The sequence below is a fragment of the Ochotona princeps genome, chromosome 2 (genome assembly GCF_030435755.1).
Source record: "Ochotona princeps isolate mOchPri1 chromosome 2, mOchPri1.hap1, whole genome shotgun sequence".
NCBI lineage: Eukaryota > Metazoa > Chordata > Mammalia > Lagomorpha > Ochotonidae > Ochotona > Ochotona princeps.
Window position 1 is genome coordinate 121,106,001 of NC_080833.1, and position 19,712 is coordinate 121,125,712.

Below are 19,712 nucleotides of genomic sequence, written 5' to 3' on the forward strand. Positions count from 1 at the left end.
GGCACCAGTTCTAGTCCCAGCAGCTCCACTTCCCATCCAGCTCCCTGCTTGTTCCCTGAGAAAGCAATGGAGGACGGCCCAAAGCCTTGGGACCTTACACCCGCGTGGGAGACCTGGAAGAAGTTCCTGACTCCTGGCTTCGGATCGGCCCAGCACTGGCCATTGCGGTCACTTGGGGAGTGAATCATCGGATGGAAGATCTTCCTCTCTGTCTCTCCTCCTCTCTGTATATCTGACTTTGCAATTAAAAATAATAATAAATCTTTAAAAAGAAATAAAAATTGGGATCTAATTATGCATTCTTGTGTCTTAAAGTCTCATGGGCATGTGTTCACAAATGATCATAGTTTAGTAGTGGAAACTCTCCTCTCTGATATTGTGTTGTGGAGCTAACGCATCTGGAGCAGGACTATGTATGAAACCAAAGGATGGGGACGGTGCAATGGCATAGCTCACTAATCCTCCACCTGTGGTGTCAGCACCCCACAAAGGCACCCCACTAATGAACCTACTAATAACCTGGGAAAGCAAGTGCTTTGGTGCTGCAACCACGTGGGAGTCCTGGAAGGAACTCCTGCCTTGAGCTTCAGACAGGCCAGCTCTAGCTATAGTGACCTTTTGGGGAGTGAACCAGTAGATGGAAGATCTCTGTCTCTCTCTCTGTGTTCTTCTCTCTCTCTCAATAATTCTTTGAACTAAAACAGAGAAATAAGTCAACAAGCCAAAGGGTGATGAGATTCCAAGGTGGACATGAAGATTGTCTTACACAACCCCGAGCTTGGATTCCTATCCCTTGTATGATTCATGCATGCTCAAGTGAAAACTTGAATGGGAAACAAAGAGCCTCAGGCAGCTGCAATAATTCATTAATGGTGACGCTGCAAAGAGACTGCGAAATTCAGAAGGAGACATGAGATTAAGACCAGAGCAAGGCTCACTGAGGGAAACCAGAGAGTTAAGGATTTAGGCAAAACATAAGAACAAACATCAGATGCCAAGGCGGGGATATGAGACCAAAATGCTCAGCTCCGTGTTTCTTCCCATGCCAGGGCTACAGGGGTGAAGCCAGTCCAGCAGAAGCAGCCCAGACTCTCTGCACACCGCCAGGGGCCAGACCTGTGTGCCAGCTTAGCAAAAAACCCACACACTTAATTGTACCCTCACTTGCAAGGACTGACCCCGCCCTCCCAAAGCCAAGCCTGCAAGACTTAAACATCCCGCGGGTTGGAATGCAGTGGCAGGCACACACGCGTCACAGCAGAAACATGCAATCAGAACCAAACACCTTATTCTAGGGTCACTCTCATTATCTCACAATGAGTCATTATAACCTTACTCTCATTCTCCAAATCGTAGTCTTATCCATTTCATGCGCATGACCCCAGGTCAAGGTCATCTTCTGTCCCCCTCCAACATGATTGGCTTTGATGTCAGCCAGTCCAGTGGAGTTGAGATGGAATCAGGGATTTCAGAGTGAACCAAGAATGTCTTCTTCCAGTCGTATCTGTTTCACTTCCTAAAGCAGGCAGTCACTTTCCTTGGGGTACAGTTGCATCAGGGGTCACAGAAGAGCTCAGAGCGTTAGAGAGTCCTTCCCCTTGAACGAGGCCGGCTCCGGAAAGCTATCCTAAGGGAAAAATTCACAGTATAAAATACACTGAGTTCTAGATGCAAAGGGACTAATGGAACAATTGTCCCATCAAGGCGCTGTGATCAGTCATGGATACTTGAGGTCTTGCCCCATACCTCCTCCTACCCCCACGCGAGAGGGGATTGAGAAGCAGTGTCCACCTCTGCACCGGCCTTTCACGACCTCCTTTGCCAGCGTCAGCGCTCCCTAGCTCTCAGCCGGGCTACTCGCCTCTCGGAGCCTCAGTTTCCCAACCTGTATAATGGGGGCAATCTTAGGAGAGGACTGTTACAACAAATTAGCAAATGAGATCACCATCAACAACGTACTTCAAAAGCTTGCATGAAACCAAGGAGAATGCTTAGGGGCAAAAAAAAAATTTTTTTAACAGCTCATTTCCGCTCCTCGGAAGCCTGGGGTCAGACCCGCCTAGCATGGCCCCGACACCCCGGCAGCTCGCACGCCCACGGCCGAGGGCTCCCGCGGGGCTCCAGGGCGCCGCGCCTTCCGCAGCCTGCGGCCTCGCGGGTGGGCGGCCGTGGGGACCTGCGTTCCGGGAGCCTCCTGCGCTGTGGGCTCGTGCAGCCCGAGAAAGGTCGCTGGGGTCGGGCAGTGTGGCAGAGGCGGCGCCAGGCTGAAGGGAGACGTCGGAAACCCTCCAGCCAAGAGCGGCTCGTTGGTCTAGGGGTATGATTCTCGCTTCGGGTGCGAGAGGTCCCGGGTTCAAATCCCGGACGAGCCCTAGGGATAAATTTTCTTTCTTGCACTATGCATAGGCAGCATTAAAAAAATAAATTTCCCTCTCTCTCTTTCACACGATCTATTTAGAAGTTTCAGTGAGGCGATTCTGGTCCCGTGACCCGGAACATTGCTCACTTTCATTTTTCGAAGCCTGAATCACTCGCAACAGACGTTTACAGTGTGTACAAAAGCAAAGCGTTAAAGCCGGTTTGTACTTTGGAAAACACACGAGCTTGAAAAACCAGAAACCTGGAAGCGCTAATGCAGAATGCGGTTCTCGCCGGAGGCGCCTCCAAACCTAACCAGGGTGTCCTGCTGGAGTAGCGGGTTCTCGGGGTCGGGGTGTACCGGGAATGAGCGATTCCGAGGGCAGGGCGGGTGCTCGTCCTGCAGTGGACGCTGTGCGCTCCCAAGCCGCGGGAAGCCGAGCCCCACAAGGGGAGCCGGCTAGGGTGAGGACCGCCTTTGCCCATAGCCGCCTGGCCGGCGAGACTCCACATTTTCACATCACTCGCCTCTCACGGCTTTTCAGTGTGGGTTGTTTCCTGCATTCACAGCGGATAGACTTTGCGTCCGACCTGTACTTATTACACGTAATCAACTATCCTAAAAATTATTTTCTTCTAAATTCTGTTTAAGGCAAAAAAAAAAAAAAAAAAAAAGAGGGCTCGTCCGGGATTTGAACCCGGGACCTCTCGCACCCTAAGCGAGAATCATACCCCTAGACCAACGAGCCGGTGTGTCCCTTTGCTTCCCACACCATAAAGGAAAGTAGAAGTGCTTAGTCGGGTGCCCCCAAGTGGTCATTTCCATGTCGTATTTCTATTCTTCGGGTGCTTAAAGGATGTTTGCTGCTTCAAGGTTTTCTTTCCCGTTTCTTTATGAAAACCAGTGATAGAAAGCAGCGATGTCGTACCGTGGGATACGAACCTCCTGGTTTGCAGGTCGTGCGTCTGTTCCTGTTTGTGGCTGCAAAGCTGCAGGAGTGTGCGGTTTCAGATCCTGCCCCTGCAGTTTCAAGTCCTTCCTAGCTTAGCAGGGGTGCGAATTCCCACCTCTGGGTTGGCATTCAGACTGTTCTCTTCAGAGGAAAAACCCATTTGCTTTGAGATAAGCCCCACACTCTAAACAGACTAAACAGATCCCTTAACATTTCAAAACCGGTGTGTAACTGGATTACAGTTGTCTCCACTCAGCTTCTGCTTGTGTCCAGTGGAACACAGTTCCCCTGCACAGCTGACAACCAGTGGCGTAACTGTTGCTCAGTTGTCCCAATATCTTTAACTAACTATGCTTTAAATCCTCAAATCCGTACATTGATAATTACAAAGAACCAGGCTCTGATAAATGGATAATTCTGAGTATGTATTCCAAATTCTTTAATTTTGGTACTTCAACAATGAATCAGGAATTGTCACGCTAGCCAATAACTGACCAGATGGGAAACAAGCAGAGTGACTACCCTAAAGAGAGACATTCATTGATTTTAATTTCCTTTGTCACTCGTTCATTCATTCATCAGTTTAGACCGTACTATCAGCCAGATGGTGTTTTGTTAACTTCCTTGCCAGGGTCTGACACCAAGGAATTATAGTTCTGGAACTGTAACATGTCTCCACTCTTCTGTGTTGTTTGAAACTGCCCTAACTGGAGTCTTCAGTTCTTACTGCTCCAGGCAAGGAGAATATCCTTTAAAATGTTAATGAGTTCTACAAGCCAAGAGGGTTGATTCATCAAAACCTAACTACAGAAAAATGTGCCCCAGACACCTAAAAAGCTTGTTATTTCTCCCTAAGATGAGGGTTCTACCTACTGAATGTAACCTGTTGGTTAAGATAATGTGACCACTTTCAAAGCCTCCATCATTGTCCCAGGGAATGGGAGTCAGGGACATTGATTCTTATTTGGGGTTCAGTTTTGTTCCCTTTCTCTCTAGTGATTGAAAAGGGGCTTGTCTCACCCCCACACTGGAGCATCTCACTTGCTCCACGTGAGGAGGGGCAGGAAACTGACAAAAACAGAACCCAGGATGTCACTCACCGGCATGGCAGGAGAACACGACTGTGAGCCCTGCCCAGGAGAAAGTCTGCCCTGGGAGTCTGCCCCCTGTAAAGCCCATGTAGTATTCACAGGGGCTCTTCCAAAAGGTCATGGAAAAGTCCACGTTTGTTTTGATGCAAAAACTTTAAAAAATTCATGCATATCAGGGGTTCCTCAGCAAGTTCATGAAATGGATCTGACTTTTGGTCAATCCTCAGCTGTGGCCTGGGATACAGCTTGGATTCTGTTGGATGGCTACCTAGAAAGGGTTCATTTCTGAGTGTTTCTGGAACACCTTACTCTCACCATACAGTCTGCAGCATTCCTACTTTCCTCTGGAAGACGAGGACATACCCAGCTTGCCCCAATGCCAACTGTCTTTTTTTTTGAAATGTCTCCATGCACCTTCCCTGCCAAGGTCCTCTGCGTCACAGAACTTGCCTTTCCTAAATAGACATGGATCTTGTTTGCAGTTCTGCCTGCAGAATAAAGACAACTCAAAGTATGACCCTCCTCTCTCTCTCATCCCTTTGAGGTTTCACACTGCACTGTGGGTAGATTTTTCTTTCTTTTTCTTTTAAAGGTCTATTTTTTGTTTTAATCAGAAAGGAAGATTACAGAGAGAAGGAGAGACAGAAAGATCTTTTATCTGCTGGTTCACTCCCCAAGTGGCTGCAGCAGCTGGAGCTGAGCCTTTCTGAAGCCAGGATCCAGGAGTTTCTTTCAGGAAGCCAGGAGCTTCCCACACAGGTGCGGAGTCTCAAGGCCTTGGGCCATCCTCGACGGCTTTCCCAGGTCACAAGCAGGTGGCTGGATGGGAAGGGGAGGTGCCAGGACATAAACTGGTATTCATAAGGGGTCCTGGAGCTTGGAGGTGAAGGATTAGTCACAATTGAGTCAGCATGCTGGTTGTGGGTTTCTCTCACCTGGCTCTTGTGTGTTTGAGTCTCGGAGTTTCTTTTTTCAGCTTCTCTCTGCTTAGATTTTATTGAGTCTTTTGCGCCATCCTTTGGGGGGCTGGTGGAGTCTGTTGCATCCTCTGGGGAATCTTTCCCAGACTCCTCTTGGGCCTTTGGGTCTGGGCAGGAGGAAGCCTGTGCGGGTAGAGGTACAGCTGAGGGGCTCTAATACTGCAGATGGCTTTAAGAACCATCCTCTCTGGGGGTGTGCGTTTCTATTCCTCGTTCTTCTTTCCCTTCAAGCCTGTTAAAAGATGTATCGAGTGTCTGTGCCATCCAGACATGGATGGGACACCAAAAAATGGGCCCAAATGGTGTGTTGTGTTGTTTTCTTTTTAGTATGCTCTTTTAGTTTTCTCACTCCGTAGTCAAAGTGATTATTACAAAACTGCTGTGCTACGAGGCTCAAACAGCAGGCGTTAGCAAGGGCGTTGCAAGACCAGCTTCAGGCAAACTCAAATCAGAGCTTCATGGATTCTCCCACCATACTCCTCCCCGACTCTTCACGCTTGGAACCTCTTTTTTCCTCCATTCCCCAATTTTTCCTGTACCCCAGTACCCACTTTGGAGGCTGATCTGCCAGGCACTCACTGGATGGCCAATGCGTGGGCCCGCATGGCCTCCAGCTGAGCGGGGGTCCACACAACCACATCACGATCAGCCTGAGACACAGTCCCTCACTTTTTCTGGCACACAGAGAGCGCCGTGGACACGTGAAACTCAAACACTCCTGTGCTCCAGGTAACAGGGCTGAGGTCCAGGTCCCCAAAGGCGGGCTGCTCCTGGGGCAGCTTAAGGCAACATGGAGATTCCTTGTAACCTAGCCGCTGCAACGCGTACTATCTACCTCAGGCAAAAGACCAGGCCACGGGGACTGGGCCAGGGGAGAAGCATCCTTTCTGGGCCACTGAGCAGAGCTCTCCCTCATCGCGCTCCTCATCTCTATTATTCTTATTTTTAAATATTTTAGATCAATGGACTGCTTGCTTTTCTTTAGGAGAGGCAGGGAGACACCAAGAAGGGCTGAAGCAGAGGCGAGGAGCCGCGGCTGACGGAGACTATGAAGGGAACCGAGGGGCTCGGCCCTCGGAGCGGCCGCGACCGCCGTGCGGACGGCCACGCAGGCAGACGGCCGCCTTGGCCCGCAGCCCCCGGGCAGGGCTGAGGCGTTGGGTGCGACCCTGAGTGCCGGGCCCGCTCGAGGGAGGGGGTGATGGACAGGCAAGCTGTCCAATCGCATCCTGCAGAGGGCGCCCGCATGGCCAATGGACGCGCACCTGGGGCCGGGGCGTGGGCGGGGCTGCGGCGGAGGCGGAGGGCTGGCGGGCGGCCGCGGAGGCCGCGATCGGGGAGCGCCGCGTGGAGGTGCCACAGCGCGCGGGCGACGGCGGCGGGACGGACCGGAGCCCTGTGCGCTGAGGGAGCCAGCGTCCCTGGGACTGAGGCCCAAGGGCGCAGCGGCGGCGGCGGCTGCAGCGCCAGGACGATGGCAGCGCCCGCGGGAGCCACGGCAGCGATGGCAGCCTCTGACCGCAGGCGCGGGTGGTGGTCGGTGCTGGCGGCGGCGCTCGGGCTCTGTGAGTGATGTCGGGGCCGGGGCGGGGGACTCCCGGGGCCCGGTGCACGCCCGTCACGGCAATCCCAGGCCCTGCGCCCGAGCTGGGCGCCACGGTGGGGAGGGGGCGCGGCCTGCGCGCTCCGTGGCCGGGGAGGCGCACGCAGCCTCTTTCTTTTGCTTCCTGGATCCCGACGGTGGAGGAGGCGGAGCAGGGGGAGAGCGCCCACCTTGCGTCTTCCCTGGGGTCTTCCCCGGGGCAGCGCGCGGCCGCAGAGGGCCCCGCAGCGTCCCCCGCTTTCCCCTGTCTTTGGCTGCGGGTATCCCCGAACCTCAGGGAATCGCACTCGGGAACCAGGGATCTGGCCAACTTCCACCTTCGGGAGGTGGCGGGAGGTGGCGGAAGGTGGCCGGTTTTTTACTTTGTTGGTTGGGCCCTTTGTTGGTTGGTTTCCGCCTTAAGCCTGCGTTTTCCTTTTAACTTGGTAAGTTCTGCCTCGCATGCTTCCCAAACCAGTTTTAAGCCTCCGTGATGGAAGAGCCCCCTGGAATCTCATTTTTGTCTACTCTGATCTGCAAAGCGCAAAGAAGAAATTTACATTATTTCTGGGTTCGAGTGCAGGGAGTGAGGACTGTTAGTGTAAGGGCCCGGTTGAAAAGCATTCGGTTAAATCTGTAATATTTTCAGGCATAGTCACCACAATTTGGCAAAACACATAAGAGTGAAAACCACACTCTTCCCTTAAAAAAAATTTTTTTTTCTCAGACAATTTCATGGAGCAGGCTTGGGTGAGTTGTTTCTGCCCAGGACTTGTTTATGCGTTGTTGTTGTTTAAAGCCAAGTACTTGCTGCTGCCTCAGAATTTAGTTAAGTAATGGTTATAACGACTGCCAAGGGCTCAGAAACCGCGGGGAGGTTTTTTCATTCCTTTTTTGAAATGTCAGTTGCATCACAGCGTTTAGATACCAGAGTTTCCAGCCCCGTCTTTTACAGAAAGGTACCTAGTGTGACTTGTGGAGCCAGGGAACACGGGTGAGGCTCCTCGACTTTCTGGCTGTTCTCTTCACCCAGTGTGTCCAGGCGCTGTAACATAAAAGCCCTGCAGACTTGAAGATACATTGCATGTGTGTATGGCACAGTCCATCCTGCCTCCCTGTCTGGGAGGGAAAAGAAAGGTTAAACATGTTGTCATGTTTGTTGCCATTGGTAGTACTAATTGTGTTTAAGGAAACAAAGTTGCATGAAACGAGGGTTTATCTTAAGTCTTCCGTGCTCCGGACAGTATTATTTTGCATGGGAGGTCAGGCATGGCTATGGCACTAGAGCATTCACAGAGATCTTAAAGTCAGGGTACTAACAGTATTAGAACTGAAAAACGATGAATGCAAAGACCCCACAATAGGAGCCACATGCACCCCAGAACCCCTCTTCAGTCGTGCAGGATGAATGCTGATGCGTGAAACTTTGCAGCTTGGTTAAGTTCGGAAGAGTGTTGAATGTTTTCTTCTTGCCTTTTCCTGGTTGGAAATACTGGACGTACTTTTCAAGAGTTCATCTTTTACAGAATAAACTCCTTAAGTTCTTCAACAACCATTGATTAAGCGCTTCTGTGTTTTAAGCACCAGACTATTTCCGTCCTCAAGTTAAGTTCAAGTTGAGGGAGAAACTTTGTGTGCTAAGGACCGTAGAAATGCTGGATGAAGATGTACTGCAAGAACTCGGAGGAGGGCAATCTTCTTGCACCCAGGAGCAGGCTGCTTTGGAACTGGGGGGAGGAACCTGCTGTTTGTGCCGGCTGGCAGGATCCTGGGTCCAGGGGATGGTGCCAGTTGAGACTGAGGAGCCGTCTCCCAGGGGCACCGAGTCACACAAGGCTTTGTCTGCCACTAGTAAGTGGAATGAAGGAATGCTCTGTCTATTGTCATATCAGAGATGGGTTAGTGTGTTGAGAGGTTGAAGCCAGACAAACCATAGTGCTAATGGAGTCATGTAGGGGGATAATGAAGCCCTCAATGAAAGCAGTGAGCTAGCAGGCGGGCTCTACTCATGAGCTAGTGAGAAAGTATTTTTTTTTTCCTATTTAAAGAATTATTTAATTTTACTAGAAATGCAGATTTTACAGAAGAGAGACAGAATAGAGTCCCAAGGCTTTGGGCCATCCTCTACTGCTTTCCTAGGCCATGAACAGGGAGCTGAATTGGAAGTGGAACAGCTGGGACACATTGGTGCCGGTATGGGATGCTGGTGCTTAAAGGTGGAGGATTAGCCTGTTGAGCCACAGTCCCAGCTACAAGAAAATAAGTTTGATAGAGTTAGGAAGCTGACCTCATTCATGCTTGAAAGAAGAGGTAGATAAGGTAGTAGACCTTAGGCTTGTGAAGCTTGGCATGTGTTTGGAAGCTGCTACTCTTCACAGTTGGAGAATATGGGAGAAAGGTATAGGATATATCAATAAAAACCCACTGGCAGAGTGTGGCAGATACAGAAATAATTTCTTTCAAATCAGGAGGAAGTGAGTACAAACGAAAGAAACAAAGTCAAGGAGACCTACTAAGTCAGAAGTGCCTTCTCAGACCTGCTCTGCCAATGAGGGCAGGCTCGGGGAGTCGGGGGGCACTCAATCTTTTTTTTTTTTTTTAAGGGAGCTGCCCCCCTGGCAGGTAGAGTCTATGAAGGAGCTAGGAACAAACTGAGCTACTCATTTACAGACATTTCTTTTTTCTTTTCTTTTTTTTTTTTTTAAAGATTTATTTTATTTTTGTTACAAAGTCAGATACACTGAGAGGAGGAGAGACAGAGAGGAAGTGGAGCTGCCGGGATTAGAACCAGCAGCCATATGGGATCAAGGCAAGGACCTTAGCCACTAGGCCACGCTGCTGAGCCCAGGGGCACTCAATCTTAACCATTTTTTTCTTGGCTGTTTTTTCCTTAGTTGATTTCAGCTCATGTTTCCTTGGCCACACTCTGGTGCTGAAATTGGACAATTTGGAGATGTTTTTTTCCTTTCGAAAGGGCTGTGCTTGGTTGAGTAATTGCTGGTCGGTAAATGACTCCTCAGCCTCATTTTGAACTACATGCCTCTTTAGGTTCAGCTTTTCCCAGAGCTGATAGGCGCTGAGGAGAGATAATGGAAGCGCATTTGCATGTGTCAGGTTTGAGATGCTGATGAGACATCCAGACAGCCACAGGCAGAAGACAGGTGTATGCCTATTCTGAAGGTGAGGAGGAAGTTCTGGTTCAAGGTACAGATTTGGGAGAATTTACGTGGCCAGAAGTTAAGCTTGGCTTGCGTGGGTGATATCGCCAAGTGAGATTGTATTGAAGGCAGCAGAGGGGTCAAACCCAGGGTTAAATGAAACCTGAGAAACACATGTTCAAGGAGAAAAACCAGAAAAGTTTACTATTTTAGAAACAAGAAAGAATGAAGTTTAAAAGGAAGTGGGGGGGCCCGGCATGATAGCGTAGTGGTTAAAGTCCTCGCCTTGCATGCTCCAGGATCCCATATGAGCACCGGTTCTAATCCCGGCAGCCCTGCTTCCCATCCAGCTCCCTGCCTGTGGCCTGGGAAAGCAGGCGAGGACGGCCCAATGCATTGGGACCCTGCACCTGCGTGAGAGACCCGGAAGAAGTTCCTGGCTCCTGGCTTCGGATTGGCTCAGCTCCAGCCGTTGCGGCCGCTTGGGGAGTGAACCATCGGACCGAGGATCTTCCTCTCTGCCTCTCCTCCTCTATATAGCCGCCTTTCCAATAAAAATAAAAAAGGAAGTGGGACCAGCCGGTTGGAGTCCCTGCTGTTCCTCTTCCATGCAACTTCCTGCTAATGTCTTGGCAGAAGCAGTGGGAGCTGACCCAAATGGTTGTGCTCATGCACCCCAAGTGGAAGCTCCTGGCTCCTGGCTTCCACCTGGCCCAGTCCTGGCTACTGTGGCCATCTGGGAAGTGAATGAGCAGATGAAAGAGCTCTTTGTCTTTCTCTGCCTTTCAAATATATAAACAAATTCTTTATTTAAGCTGCTGGTTCAGGTCTCTACTGCTGCTCTACTTCCCATCCACCTTCCTGCTTATGACCTGGAAAAGCAATGGAGGATGGGCCAAAGGCTTGGGACTGTACTCGCATGGGAAATCCTGAAAAAGTTCCTGGCTCCTGGCTTCAGACTGGCTCAGCTCCAGCCGTTGCGGCCACTTGGGGAGTGAATCATCGGACAGAAGATCTTCCGCTCTGTCTCTCCTGCTCTCTGTATATCTGACTTTGCAATAAAAAAAATACATCTTAAAAAAAAAGTTTTTTTTTTTTTTTTTTTTTTTGGAAATACAGATCGGTTTTACAGAGAGAACAGTCAGAGATGTCTTCCATTTTTAAAATTCACTCCCCAAATGGCTGCAATGGCCAGAGCTGAGCTGACCCAAAGCCAGGAGCCAGGAGCTTTTTCAGGATCTCCCATGCGAGTGCAGGGTCCCAAGGCTTTGGGCCGCCCTCTACTGCATTCCCAGTGCTACACTATCGCTCCAGGCCCTAAAGATTTCTTTGTTTTCAGGGCCTGGCATGATGACTCAATACATAAATCTTTACCTTGCAAGAACTGGGATCCTATATGGATTCCAGTTCATGTCCTAGCTACTCTGCTTCCCATCCAGCTCATTGCTTACGGCCTGGGAAAGCTGTAGAAGGTGATCCAAAGCCTTGGGACCCTGCACCCACGTAGGAGACCCAGAAGAAGCTCCTGGCTTTCTAACAGCTTCGCCTCAGCTCTGACTGTTGGGACCATATAGGGAGTGAACCAGCGGATATAAGATTTCTCTGTCTCTCCTCTTCATAAAATCTGATCTGCCTTTGCAATAAAAATAAGTAAATCTTAAAGAAAGAATATTCCTGGCTTCTGCCTGGACCTGCCTGGGCCACCACAACCTTTGCCGGAAGTGAACCAGCCGGTTTCAGATCGTTCTGTCTTGCCTTCTATCTATAATTCTGCCTTTCACATAAATAAAGCAAGCTTATAAATAAATATGTCTTTAAAATTTTAAAAATATTTAGTTTATTATTTTTAATGGAAAATTGGATATATATAGAGAAAGGGAGGAAGATCTTCCATCCACTGAGTCAGTCCCCAAGTGTCCCCAATGGGCAGAGCTGAGCTGAGCTGATCCGAAGGCAGGAGCTAAGAGCCTGCTCCGGGCCTCCCACGCGGGTGCAGGGCCCCAACGTTTTGGGCTGTTGTTTACTGCTTTCCCAGGCCACAAGCAGGGAGCTGGATGGGAAGTAGATTAGCTGGGACATGAACTGGTGTCCATATGGAACCCCTGTGTATGCAAGGTGAGGATTTAGCCACTGAGCTATCGCACCATGCCTCATATATTGAAAAAAAATGTTTTAAAAACCTTTATGGTTACATATGATACTTAGAATGAAATGTAACCTTCTCCTGATGGTCTTCTATGCTATGTGGTCTAGTTCTTGTGCCTCCCTGTGACTTGAGCTGGTGCGGTTCACCCCCTCTTGGTTGTGATTAAGCCCTCCGCCATCTCCGTGCTCTTGGACACTCATTGCTGTTGCTCTTGATTCCCTCGGCTGCCCCAGGCTTGGCTCCTGTCACCACTGGCTTTAGCATAGTTGTCACTTCTTCAGGGAGACCTTCCTCATCCGCCTTATCCTAGGGTGATTCCCTCTTACTATTTGCTGCTCTTTTTTTTTTTTACATATTTATGCATTGTCTTAACGATTTGCTTTTCTTCTGTATTATCATTACCCAGAGCAGAGATAGCGTCTGTCATATTTACAGATGAGTATCTCACGCTTAGCACACCATACCTGCTAGTACATTTTTATTCAGTGACAATAAGGCATAGGCATGTCAATTTTGTTTATGTGAGAGGCAGTGACAGAGTTATCTATGGGGTGATGCTCTCCGAATGCCCACGATAGCTAGGGCTGGACCATGCCAAAGCCAGGATCTGGGAACTCAAGCCAAGTCTCCCACTTTGAAGACTTGCACTGTCCTTGAGGAAGTGCTTAAACAGGGAGCTAGCATCAAGATAGACTCCACAGTATGACAGTCAGTAGGGATTTGGGCATCTTCGCTGGCCAGTGAATGCCCACCATCATAGGCTTGTCTTGACAACAGTTTGTTAGTAGTTTGCAACATGTGCTTAGAATTTAACATGGCACATAGCAAGTACTTCGTAAATGTTTGTTGAACCGTTTGCAAGTACAAGTTCTTGCATTATTTGATTCTTTTCACTGTTTAATTATGATTCCACACTTTTTTTCCTGAGATGGAAGTATGGATTCACATTCAAATACTACTTTAATGCCATAATTTCAGAATTGGGAGCACTTGCTATTATATTTGTTATTTTATCATGTTTGTTGTAGAAACTAAGTATTTTATTATTTTAATTTTTCAGTATTTTGTTGAGAACTATTACATTACATTAATGTTAGCCCAGGGGCAGGTGGAAAGTCCTTGGTGGGAACTCGTTCAAATGGAGCCGGCCAATCAGAAGACAACACATACCCCTTCCTCAAACCCCGTCAGCACCACCACTTAAATGGCACGTACCTCGCCTGTTTTATCTTCCTTTTGGTCTTGCTAGTCCTGCTGTTTTGGTGTGGTTTTATTCTTATGTTTGGTGCCCAAAACCTGGGAGGAGCTTAAGCCTCTCCCAACAGTGGGGTAGAGGCTCCCCCTCTCCACTTTCTGCTCTCCAGCTACTGTCGAATACCTCTCAAGCGTGCCTCACACGAGGGAGTTGTGCACACACCGACCCCTATTCTCCCAGGCTCCCAGTGACAGTGGAGATGTCCCTTTAATGGCCCACCCTCACTAGTTCAAGACCAGGTCTTGTTGATTGATCCAAGCTGGGCTGGGGGACGCCTCTCTCTGACTCTGATCTGTGTCCGGTATGCTCGCGAGACAATGGGCAACAACCAGTCCCGTTCCCTGGACTTCTCAAGTCCCTTCAATTGCCTCCTTACTAATCTGTCCAAATTAGGATCTGTGCTGCAAGTGATCAATTCTCTGCTGTGCTGAGCGAACTTGGCCTCAGCATCCGCTTGACAATGGCTCCAAGTGGCCCCTGGGGGAACGTTTGATTTCCAAATACACGTGGATTTGGATAAGTTCTGTCACTGAGAAAAGAAGTGGTCCGAAGTTCCGTATGTCCAGGCCTTTTGAGATCTGCTCCACTGCCTAAGTCCTCTTGGCCAAGGACATCCCATCGCGTGAAGGATCCTCTTCGCTGCTGCACAGAGGGTCCTTGTCCTCATCCAAGGACCTCTCTGAGCCCTCTTCCTCCACGTTTTCCAAGCCCCCTGATCTGCTCGGGGGTCCCTCTGGCTTGGGCCATCCCCCTCCCTATCCCTCAGCCCCTCCTGAGCTGATGCCTTCTTCCCAGGTTCCCGCCCTTCTATTTCCTGTGCCAACATCTTCTCACACTCCTCCTCCCCTCCCTTCCCCTCCCCTCCCCTTCCCTCCCCTCCCCTCCCCTCCCCTCCCCTCCCCTCCCCTCCCCTCCCCTCCCCTCACCTCACCTCCCACCTCCCTCCCTCCCTCCCCAGTAAGCTCTCATACTCACACACATACCCTTTCCACTCCACATGAATATGTGTTCCCCCCTTTGGGAATAGTTTGAGTTTATGTCCCTTTCTCCACCCAGGATCTCTCTCAGACTGAAAACCGTTTGGGCTCATATTCTGCCAACTCGGAGGTTTACATTAAGGAATTTAGATATCTATCTCGGACCTATGATTTAACTTGGCAGGATGGTCAAATTATCCTCACCTCGTTGTTAACTTCTGAGGAATGAACTCACATTTTACGCTCACCAAAGACCATGCAGACCGACAGCGCCGTACTGGCCAAGCCCTCCTACCGGCGACGCAGGCGGTCCCGGAAGTGCCTCCTGACTGGGAGTATCAGGACAGGCAACAGGGCTGCTGTCACATGGCCCGCCTGATTCAACATCTCCTGGCGGGCATATACACAGTTTCTGATAAGGTGGTCAGCTTTGATAAACTCCGTGAGGCATACGAAAATCCTGCCCTTTTCCTAAATTGCTTAATTAAATATACCAAACTTGACCCCGAGTCTCCCTCTGGGGCCAAGGTACTGGCCTCTCATTTTATCATACAGTCAGCCCCCGATACTAAAAACAAACAAACAAAACACCTAAGCAGGCTGAGGATGGCCCTCAAACACCCATCTGAGACCTAGTAAACCAAGCCCTGGTAGCGGCCCTACGGCCAACAGGCCAGAGGAGCATCCAGTGATCTGTTCTGCCTGGCGCCTGATTCATTTGTGGAAAAGAGGGCCACTGGGCTAAATCCTGCCTGAACCGGTGCCCACCTTCACAGCCATGTCCAGCCTGAAAGCAGCAGGGACACTGGAAAAGTGCCTGCCCTGTGGCTGGCTCGGCCCTGGCGCCTCAACACTGGGCAGCCCCATCCCGTGAGCTTTTAGGACTGGCCGATGACGTTTAGAGATGCCTGGGCTCAAGGACCCCCATCATGCTTGCCGAGCCCAGGGTAACGCTCCAGGTAGTGGTTAAATCTGCCATCTTTCTGGTAGATACGGGGACTACATACTCTGTTCCTCCTGCCCATGCTGGACCTCCATTCTCATCAAGGGTCTCGGTTATGGGTACTGACGGCCAGCCATCTTACCCCCAAAGTGGATGGCTGAGTTGCCCTGCACCTGGAGGGACACCCATTTACCGATTTATTTTTAGTCATTCCCCTCATTTCCCCTCCCTTTTCTCAAGAGGGATGTTGTCTTTCTGTTGGGCTCTAGCCTGCAAATTTCGCAGTCATGGCCAAGCCCTTCTACCAGGCAGCTAAGGAAACCCCAAGGGGACCCCTGATTTCCCCCGGGGAATGTGACACAGGCCTTCACCTAGCTTAGGCACTCCCTAACCTCTTCCCCTGTTCTGTCCCTCCCTGGTCCTCATCGGCCCTTTCAACCTGTTCACAGATGAGCACAAGGGGATTGGAGTTGGCCTACTGGCACAACCCCTGGGGCTGACCCACCTCCCCATGGCATACTTGTCCAAGCAGCTGGGCCTCACTGCTAAAGGCTGGCCTGCCTGTTTGAGGGCTCTAGCAGCGACAGTGCTCCTTTCCAAGGAGGCCCTTAAACTCACCTTACAGCAGCCAATTACTGTCTTCTCACCACCTAAATATCTCCTAGGACAGAACACCCTTCCCCTGTTAAGCCCTTCTGGCATTCAGGAGCTACTTCTATTGTTTATTGAAAATCTCCCTTTCCCAGTCTCCCTCTCCTCGACCCCACCTTACTCCTTCCACTCCTCTCAGGCCCCCCTCCCCCCAGCCCACAGGTCTCTTGCCCACAGGTCCTCGACTCCTGTCTCCTGCCTAGCAAGGGCCAGCTGGACAGGCCTCAATAGTCACTTGACCTCGCTGTGGACGGCAGCTTGGTCAGGGCCCTGATGGTTGCTGCCATGCGGCCTATGCGGTAGTCACTTCTGAGTCTGTCCTGGAGGCCAGTCGCCTCTCCCAGGGTACCACCTGTCAGAAGGTAGAACTTTATGCTCTGCTCAGGCTCTTAATGCTGGCCAAGGGCAAGCGGGTCAACTTCTTCATGGACTCAAAATATGCTTTTCTTGGGCCTGGTGGTGTGGCCTAGCGGCTAAAGTCCTCACCTTGAACACCTCGGGATCCCATATGGGCGCCGGTTCTAATCCTGGCAGCTCCACTTCCCATGCAGCTCCCTGCTTGTGGCCTGGGAAAGCAGTTGAGGACGGCCCAATGCATTGGGATCCTGCACATGGGAGACCTGGAAGAGGTTCCTGGTTCCCGGCTTCGGATTGGCGCGCGTCGGCCCGTTGCAGCTCACTTGGGGAGTGAATCATCGGACAGAAGATCTTCCTCTCTGTCTCTCCTCTCTGTATATCCGACTTTGTAATAAAATAAATAAATCTTAAAAAAAAAAGAAAAGCATTTTTTTTTTAAAGATTTTAAAACAACCAGATAGTTCTCTCTTCTTGTGATATTCTTTCCCTGCCTAACTGACATTCATGACTCTCTCCACGTGGGCCCTGACTCCTTGATCCACTGTTTGGATCCTGTGTTCTGTCCGAACATGCAGACTCTCCTCAGATTCACTCCTGCCCAACGTGTGCCGCTGTTTCTCCTCAAGAAGCCCCTAAGCCCAAGTTCCCAGCTGCAGGGACATCAACTGGGTGAAGACTGGCAGATTGATTCACCCATATGCCTACCCGCAAAAGGCTCCACTGTCTTCTCACTCTAGTGGATACTTTTTTGGTTGGGTCGAAGCCTTTACTTCTACCGGGGAGACATCAGCGGTGGTAGCAGAAATCCTACTCAAACACATCACTTCTGTCATCTTTGAGAAAACACGGACCGATATCTTCCAGACCAAGCAGCTACCACACCATTGGATCCCGGTGCCTCTCCTCTACAGACTGGCGACTCAGTCCTCAAGACCCTCCACCCTGGCTCACTTCAGCCTTTGTGGACCAGACCTCACATGGTGATCCTGACCATGCCCACGGCTGCCAAGTTCCTTGGTCACACTCCCTGGTATCATGTCTCTCGTCTTCAACGTTTTACTGCTCTTACTGAGGACGAGTGTTCTGTCACATCCTTGAGACCCACCACACTCAGATTCCGCCGACTGCTTCACCCCTCTTCTGTTCCTCTTCCTGACAATGTGTAACCCCTTCCCCTTTATTTCAGGTGGATTTACCCAGTCTGGGAACTGGGACCCAAGCTGGTGCCGGGGGCACTATAAGGAGTGACAGTCTCGTTGACCCAGCTTCTGTCCAAGCTTTTTCCCTCTCATGGTCTCTGTTGCCTGGAGCCACTGGACTTCACATCCCTGTTGCCCCATCTTGCCCTGGGGTCGTGGGCAGAGCCCCTATCTGCGATCTTTTGACAGTTTTTACCTTTTCACTATGGCTGCCACAAGGCAAGGAGGATAAAACCTGGTGGTGCCGGGTCTTCTGAACAACTAAACTCTGTCACCTGAGCTTCCAACATGCAGGTGCCACAACCAAGCCTCTTCTGGCTATAGCCTACCTGACAACCTCAGGCCCTGGCGCCAGTTCTTGAGTATTTTTAAGGGGATGCTCTTATTTTGCTTGCTGACCAAATATAAACTTCAGCCACTACCTCTGCATTGGGAAGTTGTCATTATCAACTTTCTCAGTTTGTGATTATTTACTAGTAAGGGTAAGGGGAAAAAAATGTAGTCTTTTGCATATTCTACCACTTGTTTAACTATGACTGCAGAATAGCCACCAAATTCAGATTTTACCAAAAAAAAAAAAAAAAACCACATTAAGTGGATGGTAACCACGTATTAAAGCAAATGAAATGCAAATTAGTTTTCACAATGTCTTTAACTTTTTCCACTGCATGCAAATAGAGGGGCTGGAAGGAGGGGCACATGAGGGAGTGCTTTGTGCACTGGAGGCTGGGGGGAATCTAGACCCCCTGGTGACAGGTGCCAGGAGGGAGGCAGTGCTCCGCTAAATACTGAATTCCTTACAGATACTACTGTTAAGAAAATAAGATTCACTTAGTACCGACTTTTGGTGCTTTCTAAAAAATGGAAAATACTAGCTAACATCACAAAATAGATATTTTAATAACTTACAAAGGGTTAATTGAAGGATTTCATTAAATCTTGATCTTTTTTTACTTGGTTTTAAAAAATGTGATTTAATGGAGAAAGACGGTTCTTCAAATGCTGTTCACACGTCTTCCCAGGCTCACAGAGGCTAATTAATGTAGTTCATTCACAGACACATTCTCCTGGGTGGGTAGAGCTTTTATTTGAACCCTAAATTTTTTTATTTATTGAAATTTTTATCTTTTATCAGAGATTAAATTTAGGATGCAGTTTATATATCCCAAGTGTTCTTTGTTTTGTTGTGTTTCTTAAAAAAATTTATTTGTGTATTTGAAAGACAGGATTACAGAGAGATGGGTAGGCATCTTCCATCTGTTGGTTTCCCAAATCGCAGCATTGGCCAGGGCTGTGTCATTCTCAAGCCAGCATCCTGGAACTCGGGGGAGTTTTCCACCTGGGTGGCAGGGACCCAGGTACTTGAAGTATTCTGTGCTGTTTTCCCAGGTGCATTAGCAGGGAGCTGAATTAGAAGCAGAGCAACTACGACAGGAATGCTGATGTTGTAGGCAGCAGCTTAACATGCTACACCACAGTGCTCTTCCCTTGGGGTGAGATTAGTCTTGCTCCGTATGGCTACTGATGCTGACATCATTTTAAAAGGGAGAATATCATAGCTTGCACTTGATTTTTAGGCCTCATCAATGGGAATTTAATAGAAGAACTGAAAGCATCTTCTGAGCTCTGAGTATCCTGTGGTTGGGTTGTAGGCCCTGAAGGTGGTGAGATAGGAAGCTTTCATGTATCTTTAGTGGTTCATTGTTCCATATCCAGTCATATGTGGCTAAGTGCTAACCATTAGCAGTGCCCTAGAGTCTGATGAAAGTCCTTGCAATTAGGCCTGGCACAGTAGCTTAGTAGTTAAAACCCTCACCTTGCATGTACCAGGATCCCATATGGGCACTGTTTCATGTCTTGGCTGCTCCACTTTCCATTCAGCTCCCTTCCTCTGGCCTGGAAAAGTAGTAGAAGATGGCCCAAAACCTTGGGACCCTGCACCCACGTGGGAGACCCAGAAGAAGCTCCTGGCTCCTGGTTTTGAATTGACTCGGCTCTGGCTGTTGCAGCCACTTGGGGAGTGAACCAGTGTACAGATCTTTCTCTCTGTCTCTTTTTCTCT

The 19,712-nt window shown here is 49.6% G+C and overlaps 1 protein-coding gene and 2 non-coding genes across 3 annotated transcripts in view; 2 read left to right on the forward strand and 1 right to left on the reverse strand.

The window, feature by feature from the left end:
* Positions 1-2,300: 2,300 nt before the first annotated feature.
* Positions 2,301-2,372, forward strand: TRNAP-CGG (transfer RNA proline (anticodon CGG)). Its single transcript has one exon. It is a non-coding gene; the product is annotated as a tRNA-Pro (tRNA).
* A 663-nt stretch (positions 2,373-3,035) lies between these two features.
* On the reverse strand, positions 3,036-3,107 carry TRNAP-AGG (transfer RNA proline (anticodon AGG)). Its single transcript has one exon. It is a non-coding gene; the product is annotated as a tRNA-Pro (tRNA).
* A 3,566-nt stretch (positions 3,108-6,673) lies between these two features.
* The window catches only part of MPZL1 (myelin protein zero like 1), a 70,860-nt gene continuing 57,821 nt past the window's right edge, over positions 6,674-19,712 (forward strand). Inside the window, exon 1 of the mRNA XM_058660594.1 lies at positions 6,674-6,947. Within this exon, the coding sequence (XP_058516577.1) occupies positions 6,857-6,947 (91 nt within the window). The 5' untranslated portion in view covers positions 6,674-6,856. The remainder of the gene's footprint in view (positions 6,948-19,712) is intronic.